The following is a 16,582-nucleotide window of genomic DNA, read 5'->3' as shown; positions in this document are numbered from 1 at the left end:
ACTCGGGGATGGTCACACCTTCTAAAACAAAAACGGAGACCGTTTCTTATGTTAGGATTGCCACGTGGCTTTGCCCTGTTCAGGGTCACCTAGAAGATGCAGCCTGTGGCAAGGATGCCGGCCCTTTGGGGGTGCTTTGACACCATATGGGCAGGGTAGACTGGAGAAGTGGGGCCCATCCGTGGAGTCCAGCAGTGTGAGGAGGGGCTGAGCCCCTCTGGGCCATCTGGGGGTCGGGAAGTATGTTCTGTGTTTTTCTGTTTTTGGCCACGTCACATGGCTTGGTAGGATCTAGTTCCCCAATCAGGGATTGAACCTGGGAGATGGCAGTGAAAGCACTTAGCTCTAACCACTGGCGGTGTGCATGCTAAGTTGCTTCAGTCGTGTCCTACTCTTAGAACAGTGGAGAGGGTTGCTATGCCCGTTTCCAGGGGGCCTTCCCCACCCAGGGATCGAACCCATGTCTCATGCATTGCCAGGTGGGAACCTACCACTGGCGCCGCCTGGGAAGCTCTAACCCCTGGACCCCCAGGGAATTCCCCTGGGAAGTGTTGTCTCACTTCCTGGGGGCTGGCTGCAGAAATGATCTCTTAACCTCCCTGGAGGCTAGGCCCATCAGGAGGGGTGGCCTGGGGCCGGGTGGAAAGGGCTGGCTTCAGACCACACCCCTCACTGCACACTTTCCTGCAGACTCCTGAGTGGCTGGTGGCACACAGGTCCTCTCTCACCGCCAGTGACCATCTGCGAAAGGGCAGGCTGGAGAACTTGGAGGAAGGGCTCTGGCGGTCTTGGCTGTTAGAACCACTCTGCCCTGTAAGCCCACCTGGGGCCTCCTCTCTGTAACCCCACTGTCTGGGCCATTTGCCCAGGCCCCTCCACAGCCAAAGGTCCAGGGGCACCCACACCTCCTGCATGTCCAGCAGCAAGGGCTTTAATTCCAGCCCCTGCCCCCACACCCACGCTGCCCCTGCCATTGGGTAGGGGAGACACCCCCTGCCCAGAGAGGGCTGGGATCCTGCCCAGTCACACAGCAGGGTTTCTCCCAAACACCTGGGTGTCAAGGGCTCCAGGGAAAGTCTCTGTCCTCCAACCCCACTCCCCACCCCTGGGGTCTGCAGGGTGATGAAGGACTTTTTCAGAATGAGGGACACAGATGAGGGAGCTGGCCCCCCAAAGCGGCCCCTCATTGGTTTGCTGTCCTGTCCGCCCTCCCGGCAATCTTTGGGGGCTTAAACAATTTCTTCTTTTTTTATTTCTTACAGACAACAGCTTTTTGGCTTTCATACACCAAGTAAGTGAGGTCCTCGGTGAGCTGCTATTCCACCTTCTGGCCCAACCCCTCCAAGGATCAGGGGCCAAAGTCTCCAGCGGCCATGGATGAGGGGCTGAGCCAGGCTCCAGGCATCTCAGCAGCCTCTTGGGCCCAGGAGTCTGGGCTTCAGAGAAGGGCCAGCCAGGAGAGCCCACCCAGCCTGTCCCGGAGACAGAGGGCAGGAGAAGGTCACTTTCCTGCGCATCTGCCCTCTTTTCTGTTGTCGTTAGACCAGGGAGGCACTGGGATCCTGGCGGAGCCGGCTGTCAGTTCACGGTGGGCACCTGGCTGTGATGCAGGCTGAACTCCTTGGCCTTGAGACGGAGACTGGCGATACTGTTGGCCATGCTGACCCCCGGGGTCGCGGGGCCTGAGCCTCCAGGGCTGTAGGGCGGCACCGTGCTGGGGGCGACACAAGACAGAAGGATGTCGGTGCTGCCCGGAGCTGACCACCCTGGCTGTCCGTCCAAGGACCCCAGCCTCTGGTCCTCTTGCTTCCCCTCCTCAGCTCATGGGCAGCCTTCCCCTGGGGCTGGAGGTGACCTGCGGCCGCAAGATTTAGGGCAGAGGCGGAAGGGCCCACGGTCGGCGCTGGGACCTGGAGCCGCCCCTGCAGGTTTGGGGTCATTCCTCACTGGACCAGGAGCTTCCTGCATTCTGTTCATCCCCCCAGCACCCGCCCGGTGCCTGGCACACAGCAGGATGGGGGTGGGATGAACACACACCTGTATGGAAGGATACCTCTTGATGGTTCTCCTGCCCCAGGTAAGGAGAGGGCAGGGAGGAGGTGGGAGGACTGTGGGTCTAGCGTGGGCATTTCCAAGACTCAGACCCCACAAGCTGATCCACTGGATCTCCTGAGACCAGGGCTCCAGCAGAGCTGCTCACACAGCCTAAGGGGTGGACAGCACCCCTGGGAGTTGTGGGGTGCAAAACCCCAACTCTCCAGCACCCCCTCCCTCTCCCGCCCTGCCCTGCCACTTTTCCCGGCTTTGACCAGGACAGAACTGCCCCAGCCCTCGCCTCCGGGTCCCAGCCAGGTCCCCGGGATTGGGAACCATCCTCAGGGGCCCTCCTGGCCTCCCTCCAGGATGACCGACAAGAGGTGCTGAGGCTCTCACGCTAGCCTAGAAAGCTGCAGGGTTTCTTCCTTTTTTATTAAAAAAAATATTGATTTAGTAATTTATTTGGCTGCGCTGGGTCTTTGTTGCGGCATGCGGGCTCTTTTAGTTGTGGCTGTTAAAGTTCCGCTGAAGCTGTGGGATCTAGTTCCCTGACCAGGGATGGAACCCGGGCCACCGGCATTGAGAGTGCAGAGACTTAGCCACTGGACCCCCAGGGACGTCCCAGAAACTGGCAGCTGTTCAGCTCCCTCAGGGTGACAGGGGTTCTCTACTCCCTCCAGACAGGTCTCATCTTGCCAGTCCACACATTTACAAATACACATGCATGCGCGCGCGCGCGCACACACACACACACACACACACTCACACACACACACACACACATTCTTACAACCTCCCCCATGCACAGTCACACGACTGCCCACACACCCCCAGTCCACGGAGGGCCTGAGCCCCTTTCAGAGTTCTCTGCAGAGCCTCGAGGGAATCTGGATCCTAAAACACCCTATGGGGGTCTCCAGGCTGCTGCCCGCCGGCCAACCCTGACCGGAAGCAGTTCCCCACGCTCACCTGTAGGGGGAGGAGGCTGTCCAGGAGAGATAGTCCGGGCTCAGGGTGGTGGGCCGGGGAGCCACCGGCTGCTCGACGGCGGCCTCCTGACTGTAGGACTTGAGCAGCGAGGCCGAGCGGTTGGCCAGCATGGCCCGCTCGTTTCTGCGGAACTTGGCCCGGCGGTTCTGAAACCAGACCTGGGGGTGGGAAAGAGCCGTGAGCGGGCTGCCAGGGGGACCCAAGTCCTCTTGGACCCACCGTGTACCTGCTCTGTCAACCACCTACACTGGCGGCTTCATCTCCCTGAACCTCAGTTTTCCCATCTGTAAAATGGGGGTGATATAGTGCCTGCCGCTGGGTCAGTGTGTGTTGGAGACTGTGCCAGTGGAGGAATGAAGGCATGAGCTGATGAACATTTAGCTGCTGGGAGGTTATAATGAAGAGCGGTGTATGCTGGGCACTCTGCTCAGAGCTGGCACGGAGAAAGCCCTGGACGCTTTAAAACGACTTTTATTTATCAAAACCCTCTGTGCCAGACACTGAGCTAAGCTACAAAAATAATTCTTTTCTTTCTCATAAGAACGCTATAAAATAGACCCACACGATCCTCATTTTACAGGGAAGCCACCCTGTGGGCTTCCTTATAGCTCATCTGCCTGCAGTGCAGGAGACCCCGGGTGGATTCGATTCCTGGGTCGGGAAGATCCCCTGGAGAAGGAAATGGAAACCCACTCCAGTACTCATGCCTGGAGAATCCCATGGACAGAGGAGCCTGGCGGGCTGCAGTCCATGGGGTTGCAAGAGTCGGAACGACTTAGCAACTACACCACCACCACCACCACCTACGGTACCGAGGGGTTAAGTACTTGCTCAAGCTCACACAGCTGGCCAGTGGCAGGGCTTGGATCGGACCCTCGGCCCTCCTGGCCTCAGAAGCCCCCGTGCACCTTGGCAATTCCTTAACCCTGAGTGCATGGTGGCTGCACACGCTCCTGCGAGGAGCCCACGGACGCGCAGCGCTCACCTGGACGCGCGCCTCGCTGAGGTTGACCCGCCGGGCCAGCTCCTCACGCACGAAGGCGTCGGGGTAGTGCGTGCGCTCGAACACGCGCTCCAGCGCCTGCAGCTGGCTGCTGTTGAACGTGGTGCGGTTCCGCCGCTGCTTCTTCTTCCGCTTGGCGGCGCTGCTGCGCCCGGGGCTGGGACACTCACCTGCGGAGGGACCCAAGGGTCAGCTCAAGGCCAGGCCGGGCTGCCCCTGCGCCCGCAGGCGCCCACACGGTCATGACTCAGGCACCAGCTCAGCAACGTGCGCTGAGCACTTGAGCCTGTGTCTTCCCACTGCGGGTGGATGGTCCAGCCCTGAGAGCAGGACCCTTTAATTCACTCCTTTGTTAATTTCTTCATCCATCCATTTATTACACACCACACTTACTGAGCACACGGCGTGGCAGGCACAGGGCTAGGGCCCTGGGGATATAAAGGTGAATCAGAGCGGCCAGGCCCCCCTCCTGGGGGGACCAAGAGGGACAACCGAGCTGGTCAGGGAGGGCCGGAGGCATCTACCTGTCCTCGAAGATGGCTCAGACTCTGGGGTATGGTCAACCGCCATGGGTATCGAACCCAGGTCTCCCGCACTGCAGGCAGACGCTTTACCCTCTGAGCCACCAGGGAAGCTCTGTTGAATTATATTAATATATAAAAAGGCACAGTGAAAGTCACAGTTCTGATGGTCCACTGCACACTGTTAGGCTTTTTAACACCCACAGACCATTGTTCACAAAAACCGAGCCAGGTGCTATTCACCTCTTCATGCCCCATCTACGGAGGAGGGGGGAGTTCAGTTACTGTTTCCATATTTCAATTCAAGGGTTAAACTGCTGACCCTTCATCCTGAAGGGCCCCGCTCATTGCTCACTCCTCCAGGAAGCCCTCCCTGATCTGAGTGCACACGGAATGCTCTCTCCTCCATTGCATTCACTGGGCACTTAGAACCAACCCTGTCTGGTTCAGTACTTGCTTATGTATCTTATTTTCTTATTGAAAATGTGTATTTTATGGATAAGCAACAAGGTTCTACTATATAGCACAGGGAACAATATTCAATATCCTATAATTAAGCATAATGGGAAAAGAATATGAAGAAGAATGTGTATAGGTATAACTGAATCATCTTGCTGTACACCAGAAATTAACACATTGTAAATCAACTATACTTTAAAAAAAAGGATACTTTATCAAATTAAAGAATCTGAAGATTTCATGTTAAAAAAAGTATATTCTGATAACCAACTAACATCACTGTCACAGTAAAAGATTCAGACAACACAGAAAAGGACAAAGTAGAAGTAATGACTCCCTTCTCTTGACTCTACTCCCCAAGCTTTACAAAATTACCAATGTGAATATAAAATGATTTACAAGCGTGACTCTACAAATGACCCTATTTCACTCCTTTTCGTGACTGAGTAATATCCCACTGTGTTCATCTGCGTCTTCTTTCTCCATTCGTCATTGAATATTTAGGTTCTTTCCACATCCTGGCCATTGTAAATAGTGCTGCAATGAATATTAGGGTACACGTGTCAAGGAACAAAATAGGGTCATTTGTAGAGAGGTGGGTGGACCTAGAGTCGGTCAGATAGGCTGAATAAGTCAGAAACAGAAAAACAAATATCATATATTAATGCATATATGTGGAATCCAGAAAAGTGTTACAGGTGAACGTATTTCCCGGGTAGGAATAGAGACGTAGAGAACAGATGTGGACACAGGGCGGCAAGGAAGGGTGGGAGGAACTGGGAGATTAGGACGGACATAGATAGACTGTGCTGTGCTTAGTTGCCCAGTCACGTCTGACCCTTTGCGACCCCATGGACTGTAGCTCACCAGGCTCCTCTGTTCCTGGGGATTCTCCAGGCAGGAATACTGGAGTGGGTTGCCATGCTCTCCTCCAGGGGCCATATATACACTACCACGTGTAAAATAGATTTCTAGTGGGAACCCGCTATAAAGCACAGGAAACTCAGCTCGGTGCTCTGTGATGACCTAGAGAGGTGGAATGGGGGGTGGCTGGGGAGGAGAAGGTCCAAGAGGGAGGGGATATATGTATACTTATAGCTGATTCACTTCATCCTACAGCAGAAACTAATACAATTTTGCAAAGCAATTTAACTCCAACAAAATAAAAGTTAAAAAGCTTACAAGTATGAGATCACGCTGAACACACTGGTGCTGCCAAGTTCCTCTTCCTATTTACTATACTCCTGAGACCGCTCCAACCCGGGCCAGCAAACCAGCCTTCTTTATTTGCATCATATGCACTGATCTGTATTTTCCCTTTTGTTCCCTCCTTCCCTGGTGGCTCAGCTGGTAAAGAATCTGCCCACAATGCAGGAGACCTGGGGTCAATCCCTGGGTTGGGAAGATCCCCTGGAGAAGAGAACGGCTACCCACTCCAGTATTCTGGCCTGAAGAATTCCATGGACTATTCCATGGGATCTCAAAGAACCGAAACAGCTGTCACAGAAACAGTAACCGTCATCTCTTGTCGCAGTAACAGATTCAAACACGGAGAGGGACAAAGCAAAAGTTAACGATGCCCTGTTCCCGACTTTGCTCCCCAAGCTTTACAAAATTACAGGTGTGATTTAAAAATAATTTATAAGCATGACTCTACAAATGACCCTATTTCGTTCCTTTTAGTGGTTGACTTTGAGCGACTTTACCACTTTCACTTTCCCACCTTCCACCTGTCAGAACCATTGTAAAATTCGTCTTTGCTTTATCCTTTCAGCACTGCTTTTTGCAATTTTTTTTCTAGTATTTTCTTCTGCTCTTCTGTTGGAAGCTAGCAGACTGTGGACTGCTGTGCCCCTCTCTTTGATCCCACTGAGCAACACATCCCAGGGATTTCGCCACCCAGGACAGAAAGCCCTGCATGTGGCTCTGTACCACTCAGTTGTGCAAACATACTATGTTTTCAAAAATATTCTATTTATTTACTTATTTGGCTGTGTGGAATCTTTCCATTGTGGCATGCGGGGATCTGGTTTCCTGACCCAGAATCGAACCCAGGCCCCCTCTGCATTGGGAAGACAGAGTCTTCGCCTCTGGACCACCAGGGAAACCCCTAAACTATGGTTTATTTAACTAAAACCAGAGCCCTATCGATTGGCAGGTGGTGTGTTTCCAATTTTTTGCAACTCAGAAGAATACCACAATGAATAACCTCATGCAAACATGATATTCTATTTTTGCCAGTGAATATTTGGGACAGATTCCTAGAATTGGGATTGTTGGGCCAATGAGTAAAATGCTAGCTATAGCCAAGGCCCCCATCCAGGGTTCCCAGCAGCGGTGGACGGGAAGGCCAGTCTTGCTCCCAGTTGGGTCAACAGAGGGTGTGGATAACCTTTTGGATCTGGGGACACACCTTGTATTTTTGCTTCCCCAGTTACACATTCCCTTTATGTTGTTGTTCAGTTGCTCATTCTTGTCCAATTCTGCGACCCCATGGACTGCAGCATGCCAGGCTTCCCTGTCTGTCCTTCACTATCGCCAGGAGCTTGCTCAAATTCACATCCATCAGGTCAGTGATGCCATCCAACCATCTGGCCCTCTGTCGTCCCCTTCTCCTCCTGCCCTCAATCTTCCCCAGCATCAGGGTCTTTCCCAGTGAGTCAGCTTTTCGCATCAGGTGGCCAAGGTATTGGAGCTTCAGCTTCAGCATCGGTCCCTCCAGTGAATATTTAGGATTGATTTCCTTTAGGATTGACTGGTTTGACCACATCCTACATTCTTCACACGATGCTGAGTTGTTCAGCTGAGCATCTAGAACATTCCAGGCCCGGCCACAGATACCATTCAATCCTGGCTTTTGAACGCTCCCATGTATGCAGAGCAACCAGCTGATTGGACTGGAGGGCAAACTGTTCCATGAGTCTGGTCATGGTTGCATGGGGTGGGGGTGGGGGGAGGGGAGTTGTCAAGCAGGAATCAGGCAGGGTTTCCCGGGAAAAGATGGCCTTACTGGGTTTGGACCGGTGGTTCTCAATTGAGGGCAATTTAGCCTCCAGGGGACATCTGGCAATGTCTGGAGACCATTTTGAAAGTCAGGACTGAGAGGCGGATGGTGCTCCTAGGACGGAGGTAGAGACCGGGGCTGCTGCTAAGTACGCTTCAGCGCCCAGAACAGCCCCTGGGTCAGGGAATTCTCTGGCTCACCATGTGCATAGCGCTGAGGGAGAGAGGCCCTGGTTTGGAGAGAGGACCAGGAATTGAAGTCCATTACTTTTCCCATTTGGGAAATACTAAAAACACAGGACACATGTGGGAATGGGGTAGGCGGTGGCAGGGAACACGGAGCGAGCTGGCCTCATCTCCTGGACCCGCTTCAGTCTTCACTCCTCACCCCTTTCCTCCAAGGAAAGGTGAAGATGGATGAGAATGTCTGGTGGCTGTGAATGTCTCTCCACCCCTGCCCCTCACCCCCTCGAGCGGGAAGAAACCTTACACCAAAATATCAAGGGTCGAGAGCTGAAAACCTGTGTGATCAAGACCCCAGAGAGTGGACGGAAGCTTCTGGAACACCAGCCATTGCGAGCCGATTTCCGCCCCCCCTTTAGGCAATACTGCTTGGGCACAAACCCAACGCAGGAGGCCTTTCAGCCAAAAAAGGAGACTTTTTCGGGAAATTTCTGAGCAATTCAAAACGGAGGGTGTTGAAATGAAAACCATTTTGCAGCCTTGGCTCCCGCCAAGGGGGTGCCGGAAGAAACAACTCTGCTCTTTGGCTAAACTGCTGGAGACTTGGAGCCGAAACTCTCAGGCAAGGGATTTACACCCCCAGCTCCAGCAACCCGACTCTCACACCCCTCACCCCAGCTGGGCTGGAGTCACTTCTCTCCATCAAGGCAGCTGTGATGGAATGTGCTCAACAAAAGCGGGGTTTGGGCACGAACACTGTCCAGTGTTGCATACACGCCCATCCACTGGATCCCAGCATCTGCCCTACGAGGTGTTATCCCATTTCACACACTGGGAAACTGAGGCTCTGAAAGGTTGACCCAAGATCACGCAGCTGGGACGTGCCTGTGGGGAGACTCAGGCAGCCCGGGGTGTGAGTTTGTCTCTGCTGAGTCATCTTCCCTCATTCTCCTGGTTCCCAGAGAAGGCGATGCCAGGTGCGGGGCGGGGGGGGTCACACTCTCGGTCCCAGCTCTGGGAGACCTCATGGATTGTGTCATCTCACTGCTGTGGAAATGTCCCCAAGACTCCATCCTAGCCCCCCAGGGGGGAAGACCTCACCTCTGGGAGTCCTGCAGGACCGTGGCTTGCCCAGGGTCACACAAAGTTCCTGGAGGAGCTGAGTTTAACTGAATGCCAAGAGCACAGTCATTGCTCCATAAATGCTTGCTGCATTTAACATTGTTTTTGGCTGTGCTGCACAACATATGGGATCTTCATTCTCAGACCAGGGATCGAACCTGCGCCCCCTGCATTGAAAGTGCAGAGTCTTAATCACTGGGCCTCCAGGGAAGTTCCTGCCCTTAACATTCTTGATCGCATGCAACCCGCCTCCACCCCTACCCTCCCCCCCACCCCCCGCCGCCAAATAAACAGGATCTTTCTTCTTCAGCCCAGCCCCTAGCAGAAAGCTGCTTCCAGCCCCAGCTGCGGGCAGAGGCTGAGGAGATGGGGAAGATTTGGGAGGTGTCTTGGAGGTGACCCAGGACTCGAACCCACAGCTTTGGCCTTAGCCAGGGCTCACTCTCGGGCTGCACTTTGCTTCCCAGCGGACGCGCCGGATGTTCGTTACCACGAGTTCCTGAATCGCCCCCTGAGAAGTGGATGTGGTGGGCGTGTGTCCTCTGGGGGTTCCACGCTTGAGCTTCAAGTATTTGGAAAATAAATAAATACTCTTGAAGCCTCGGGCCAGCAAGCACTGGGGCCAGGTCCGTCCCAATCAGGGCTGTGCCCAAAGTTTCCTTTTGTTCAGTCAAAGTTCTGGGATTGAAAATAAAGCCTGAAACCACCGCCATTTACCTGGGCTCTTTAGGGGCTACCGTGAGGGGCTGAGTCCAGGGAAAGATAAACGGACTCAGATAGCAGAGGCAGCCACGCTCTCTCTCTTATTACATTACAGTGAGAAAAAGTGCCTGCTGCACTGTTCTCTGCCATTAAATTATTTCACACATACCATTTACTTGGCTGACTTCAGGCCAAAGACATTTAAAAACTCTGCTCTCGGCCAAATGATCAAGTGTTCCTGGCTCCTTCCCCTGCACCCATGGTTTTTCTTATTCCATTTAATTTAAGGGTCTAAATAGTCTGGAGGGAATTAACTGCAAATTCTTCCTAAGACAAATAAACCCGGCCTCTTCGTTTCTGCCTTTCTCAAGCTGTTGAGAGACACTCTCTGTTTGTTTTTGCTTCAAATAGTCAGTTTGTGCCTGACCCTGGGGCCACGGCGAGCTCCAACCCAAATAAATAACTTTTATTAATTAGCATTTATTCCGACCGAATAAGCAGCCTCCCCCACCCCAAATGTGATCTCTGCCAACACGTTCACAAAAATAAACAACAGGTCCCCAGGACCTCGATGTGGATTTAACAAATTAACACTGGGCCTTGGTCAAAGGAGTTTTGAGGCTGCAGAAATACTTACAGCCAGAGGAGTCTGGGGAAGGAAGTGGAGGTGGGGGTGGTGGTGCATGGAGGCTGTGCCCCCAAACACCCAGGTTTCTTGGTAGAGAGCTGGGTTCATTTGAAAGACCCCCTAGGAGTGGGGCTCAGACAGGAGTTCTGGAATCTGTATCCTTATGTGCCTTCCAGGCAGCATCCCTGACTCCAGGGCCACCAGGAGAGCCTTGGGAGAGAATCTCACCTCATCAGATAAGAAGTAACAGGGAGCAGAGGTGGTTAAGGAGGCCTGGGTCCTGGTTTAGGACCGCAGGTTGGTGCCGGCTCACCAGCAGAGTGGCCACGGGCGAAGCCTTTATTCCACCCCAGCCTCAGGAATCCCCTTGAGAAATGGAGGTAACAGGAACCACTTCACCGAACCCTCATGAGTATCTGACCTGGGTGCTCTTAGCCTGATTTTTACAGAAGGGGAAACTGAGGCACAGGGTTAAACAACCTGTCAAAGCCACGTAGCCAGTAAAGGCTGGTGCAGGGACTTAAATCTGCAGGTTGGTCCAGAGCCCAGGCTTCTTACCACCTTGGCATGGGCAGCCGGCCCGATGAGTACCCCCAGGTCCTCATGTAGAGGGATCCTGAGATGGGGGGAGTCTCTCCAGGGGCTTAGGGTGAATGGTCAGCCAAGAAGAGGGCGCTGAAGGCAACAGGAGCATCTCTAAACCTGAGGTCTGTGCTGGAGTCCCTGCCACACAGGCCACGGGTAGCTGGGAGCGGCATGTAGGGCAGGGTAGCTTTGAGAAGAGGCAGGGGGGTGCCAGCCTGTGATGCCTGAGAGGGCAGAGCCAAGGTTGGGCCTGGCTCTATATGCATCACTCATATTGGAAGGAAGAAAGGAAAGATGGGCAGGAGGTAGGAGAAGAAGCGTGGACCCTGGAGCCCTCTGGAGAAGGGCACCTGGGCTTCCGGGGGCTTCCCCAGGAGGCCAGCCCCACCCCACCCCCAGAATCTCAAGCAAGGAGTCAAGGGCCACTTTCACGCTTGGACCGGTCGGCCTCTGTCCAGGACACTCAGGGACCAAGGCTAAGGCCCAAATGGGAGCAGGTGGTGAGATCACCGAGGCGAACTTTCCAGCATCACCCCTTGGAGGCCCCCAGCAACCTCGAGAGTGGCGGGGGGGATGTCACTGCCTCACAGAGAAGACGGAAGGGGGGCCCAGAGAGGGGCTTAGACCTACCCAGGGTCACATAGCAAGTGAGAGCTTTCCCTCTGCAAACCCCAGACCCATTCTTTTTCTTACTGCACCCCTGGTAGCTGCTTGGCAGTGAGAAGGGAGGGAGGAGGTAGCCCCAGTTCCCAGCCCAGCCCTGGGCAAACTGACCATGAACTTGACAGAGGTATGGGGCCTTCCTCTTGAGGGCTTTCTGGTTCTATCTACTGGATGGGACCCCCAGGTCACCCAGGTGGGCAGTGCCAGGACAGGGCACCTCAGTGGTTTCAGAGATGTTGTCCCAGGTTAGTGGTCTCCCGGAGGTCAGCATTTACGTTGGACAGGCACATCCTCTCCCTGTGGACTCCTGCCCAGTCTGTTCCTGGACTTACCACTTCTCTCTGCCTCCCTGCTCACCTTCAGTTCTCACCAGAATGCCGCCTTCTCCGGGAAGCCATCCCAGACACACACACACACACCCCGCCCCCGCCCTGCCACCACATCACAGCTCTGTCACGCTGTAGGGTAAATGTAGGGTCATTTGTCTGGCAGGGACTGGAACTTAACTGTTTTCTGACTCCCTGGGACCCATCACAGGGCTTGGTCCAAGGTAGGAAGTGTTAATCACTCAGCCGTGTGACTTTTTGTGACCCTGTCGACTGTAGCCCACCAGGCTACTCTGTCCACGGAATTCTCCAGGCAAGAATACTGGAGTGGGTAGCCATTTCCTTCTCCAGAGGATCTTCCTGACACAGGAATTGAACCTGGGTCTCCCGCATTGCAGAATTTTTACCATCTGAGCCAGCAGGGAAGCCCAAGGCAAACCCTGCACAAATATTTGTTGACTGTTAAGTGAATGAATGAATGAATGAGGAGGCACTGAAAACGTGTGGGAAGACTTCAGAGTCTGCTCCTGTCCTGGGCTGTCTCCAGGGTCCAGGATCTTCCTTGCGGAGCTACAGAGGCCTGGCCAGGGCTAAGTCATGATAGCATGTGTCACAGGGCAGGGGGCAGGGGCTTGGGGCGGTGGGCTGGGGAGTCAGCCACCAGCAACCACTGCCCAGCCACCCCTCCGAGGACGTCTCATCTCAATCATTCTGAACCAAAACCCAAGCTGCTCATCCACTTTTACACCTACCAGTCTGGAGAAGGAGAAAGTATCGCAGGAAGGAAGGTGAGGAAGGAAGACACACTGGGACTCAAGGGGGCAGAGAGGTGCCCTGGAGACCTATCCATGTCCCCATGGCCTCACAGGCCTCAGACAGCAGGGGTCACGGGCCACCCCCGTCCGGGACTGCTGCACCCCTAGGCCTTCCCAGCCTGCACAGTAACCAGTGTGTCTACGGGGAGGGCTCAGCCAGGCTTGGGCTGACCCTGGAAGAGGCTGGGGAGGCCCCCGCATGTCCTCTGGAAACGTCAGCAGAGTTCTGGAGGCAGGTGCAATGCATCTGGGTCTCCCTAGAGTCTAGAACCTCTTCCGTACATGCACTAAGGACACGCATGCTGCACACACTTCCATCAGGCCACTGGATGCCCCAAGAAGCCCCAGTGGGGGGCCAGTGTGCCAGGGGAACTTGCCTTACTGGACAGCATGAACTCCTGTCACCTCAGGGCCTTTGCACACGCTGTTCCCTCGGCCTGGAGCCCTGCACCCCTTTTGCCTGGCGAATGCATCCCTGCCTTTAGTCTCGGACTAGATGCCCTGTCCTTGGGGTCTTTTTCAGCCCCCAGACCAGACACATCTCCTTGGTACAGGCCTCTTGGCCCTCTCTCTCTCCCGCACATCTGTAATTAAGTCATTCTTCTGTTTTGGTTACCTGCTTCATGCCTGACTCTTTCATTTCATTGTAAGCTCTAGGAAGACAGGGGCTGGGTTTGCCTTGTCACTGCTGTATCCCCAGCACCAGGCAAGTAGTTTGGTTTCAGAAGTATTTCTCAATGATTATATAAAGGAGGGAAGGATTCGTTCCAAAAAAGGATGAGAAGTGTCAAGTCCCAAAGCCACTTCCCTTCACCCTCACAAGGGCCAGACAATGGTTTCTTAGATAGGACACCAAAAGCACATGGAATTAAAGGACAAAAGAGAAATCAGACCTCTTCAAATCGAAGACTTTTGTGAACACCATCAAAAGAGTGAACAGGCAATTCACAGGATAGGAAAACTACTTACAAATCATACGTTTGGTAAGAGACCTGTATTTAGAAGATGTTAAAAACTCTTGTAACTCAACAACAAAAAGACAAACAATTCAGTTTAAAAATGAGCAAATGGGAACTTCCCTGGTGGTCCAGTGGCTAAGACTTCATGCTCCCAATTCAGGGGGCTCAGGCTCCATCCCTGGTCAAGGAGCTAGATCCCACACGCAGCAACCAAGAGTCCGCCTGCCACACCTAAGACCTGGTGCAGCCAAATAAATACATAAATATTTTACAAAAATAAATAAAAATAAACTAATGATCTGAATAGACATTTCTTCAAGTAAGATATACAAATGACCCATAAGCACATGAAAAGCTGCTCAACATCATTAGCCATGAGGGAAACAGATGGTGAAGCAAAGCAAAATTCACAGTGAGATAGCACTTCATACCCACTAGGACGGCTAGAATCAAAAGACACAGTAACAAGTGGTGGCAAGAAGGCAGTGAAGTCAGAACTTCCAGCCACTGCTGATAGGAATGCAAAGTGACGCAGCCACTCTGGAAAACAGCCTGGCAGTTCCTCAAAATGTTAAAAATAGAGTTAGCATATGACCCAGTGATTCCACTCTCAGTTATATACGCAAGAGAAATGAAAACATATGTCCACACAAAAACTTGGATATGAATGAATGTTCATAGCAGTATTACTCATTATAGCCCCAAAAGTGGGAACAACCCAAAATGCCCATCAACTGATGTGCACACCGATATCCATACAATGGAATATTATTCGACTGTCAAAAGGAATGAAGTACTGACCCATGCCACAAACGAACGACCGTTGAAAATATTCTCTGTGTGCGGTCAGTCACTCAGTCATGTCCCACTCTTTGCAAACCCATGGACTGTAGCCCGCCAGGCTCCTCTCTCCATGGGATCTTCCAGGCAAGAATACTGGAGCAGGTTGCCATTTCCTACTCCAGGGGATCTTCCTGACCCAGGGAGCAAACTTGTATCTCTTGTACCTCCTGTATTGGCAGGTGGATTCTTTACCACTAGCGCCATTATGTTGAATGGAAGAAGATGGAGACATTGACAGAAAGGCATATAATGTAAGATTCCACTCAAATGAACTGCCCCAAATAGGCAAATCTATAGAGACAGGAAGTAGATTAGTGTTTGCCAGGGTGTTGGCGGAGGCTGGTGGAGGTGGGGGTTGGGGTGGGGTCAGAACTAAAGTGTGCAGGGTTGCTTTCTGGGTGATGAAAATGTTCTCAAATTGATTGTGGTGATGGCTGCACAACTGAGTAGATTAAAAATCACTGGATTGTATGCTTTAAATGGGTGAGTTGTCTGGTAGGTAAATTATGTTTCAAAAAGTTGTTATACAAGAACACAGAAAAAACGGAAGGAGGCAGAGAGAAATACTGGGATTGGCTGAGGATAGCAAGGAAAGAAGACCCCTGTATGCTTGGTGGGGAGCCAGGGAAGAAAGTGATAGCGAGTGGCGGGGCGGCGGGGGGGGATGCTCAATCCTGTCTGGGAAGCCCCAAAGCCACTGGGTCAGAAATGCTTAGAAAAACAGCAGCCACAAGGTGGGGATCTCCAGATAGAATGTCTTTGTGTGGGGGCTGCTGGAGGCAGATAGGTGGGACCAAAACATCTTTAGAGTCCCAGGGGACTTTGACAAATGGGATCACTGGGCCCAAGTGGGGAGAAGCGATGAAGCTCCCAGACGGAGAGCATTTGCATCCTATTCTCAGGCACAGAGAAGGGTGGGAGGTCAGAAGCCAGACAGAGCTGGCAATCTCAATGGCTCTAGGGTCCCTGGAGCTTTCCCTGGTGTCCCCAAAACCTCTGGGTCCAGGGCCTGATCACCTCGCATCTCAGGGCCCCAGGAACCAGAAATTCACATCTGTGGTCAGCCCAGCCTTCTCTGCTTTCGAGATCCCCAAACAGAGCTCCATAAATTGGGGGCACATGGTTGGAATGGGGGTATATAAGGGATTGAGGGTTAGGGAGTCCATCGGGAGGAAGAAGAGCAGCCCTTTGCTCAAAATTTGATCTGAGAAGGAGGTTAGCGTCTGTTCCGTCTGGTTTTAATCTAAGGTTGGTGGCCAAATGCCAGATTTATTGTAAAACCTACATTTTAATAAGGGGCTGGTATCTGGAGGAAAGCTCATTAACCATTTCCAGACCAGGGTGAAGTTGCTGCTCGGGGCTCAGTGTGGGGTTTCCTCTCCCAGCTCTAGTTCCCGGGCCTCTTGAAGCCCACAGCCAGCACCTGCTGGGAGTCGGGCAAAGGCTAGGGGCCAGGCGCAGAGGCAGTCCAACTCTGTGTAACTTGACTCTGAAACAAAGCTGCAAACAGTTCTGGGATCTCAAGTCTGTAACGTTTGTCTTCTCAGGACTCAGACTTGAAGGAACCTTACAGATTATCTGTCAAAGTCCCTCACGTTGCCAATGGGGAAACTGAGGCACGTGGCGGGGGGCACGGTGACTTAGCCAAAGGGCTTCCAGCAAGGCAGTAACACCGCAAGTCCTGTCCACTGATGTCCACCCCTGAGAACATACATTGTCCTCCTTCTTGCTCCTCTCTGTTTC

At 52.9% G+C, this 16,582-nt stretch overlaps 1 protein-coding gene across 1 annotated transcript in view; it reads right to left on the bottom strand.

The window, feature by feature from the left end:
* Positions 1-1,257: 1,257 nt before the first annotated feature.
* PRRX2 (paired related homeobox 2) overlaps positions 1,258-16,582 on the bottom strand; it is a 53,297-nt gene continuing 37,972 nt past the window's right edge. The window contains exons 2-4 of the mRNA XM_052649374.1: positions 4,013-4,200; positions 3,007-3,185; positions 1,258-1,714 (exon numbers count right to left, since the gene is read on the bottom strand). Of these exons, the coding sequence (XP_052505334.1) occupies positions 1,579-1,714; positions 3,007-3,185; positions 4,013-4,200 (503 nt within the window). The 3' untranslated portion in view covers positions 1,258-1,578. The remainder of the gene's footprint in view (positions 1,715-3,006; positions 3,186-4,012; positions 4,201-16,582) is intronic.

The sequence above is a fragment of the Budorcas taxicolor genome, chromosome 11 (assembly GCF_023091745.1).
Source record: "Budorcas taxicolor isolate Tak-1 chromosome 11, Takin1.1, whole genome shotgun sequence".
In the NCBI taxonomy this organism is placed as follows: Eukaryota; Metazoa; Chordata; class Mammalia; order Artiodactyla; family Bovidae; genus Budorcas; species Budorcas taxicolor.
Note: the sequence above shows the minus strand (reverse complement) of the source record. Positions and strands in the feature narration are given on the sequence as shown.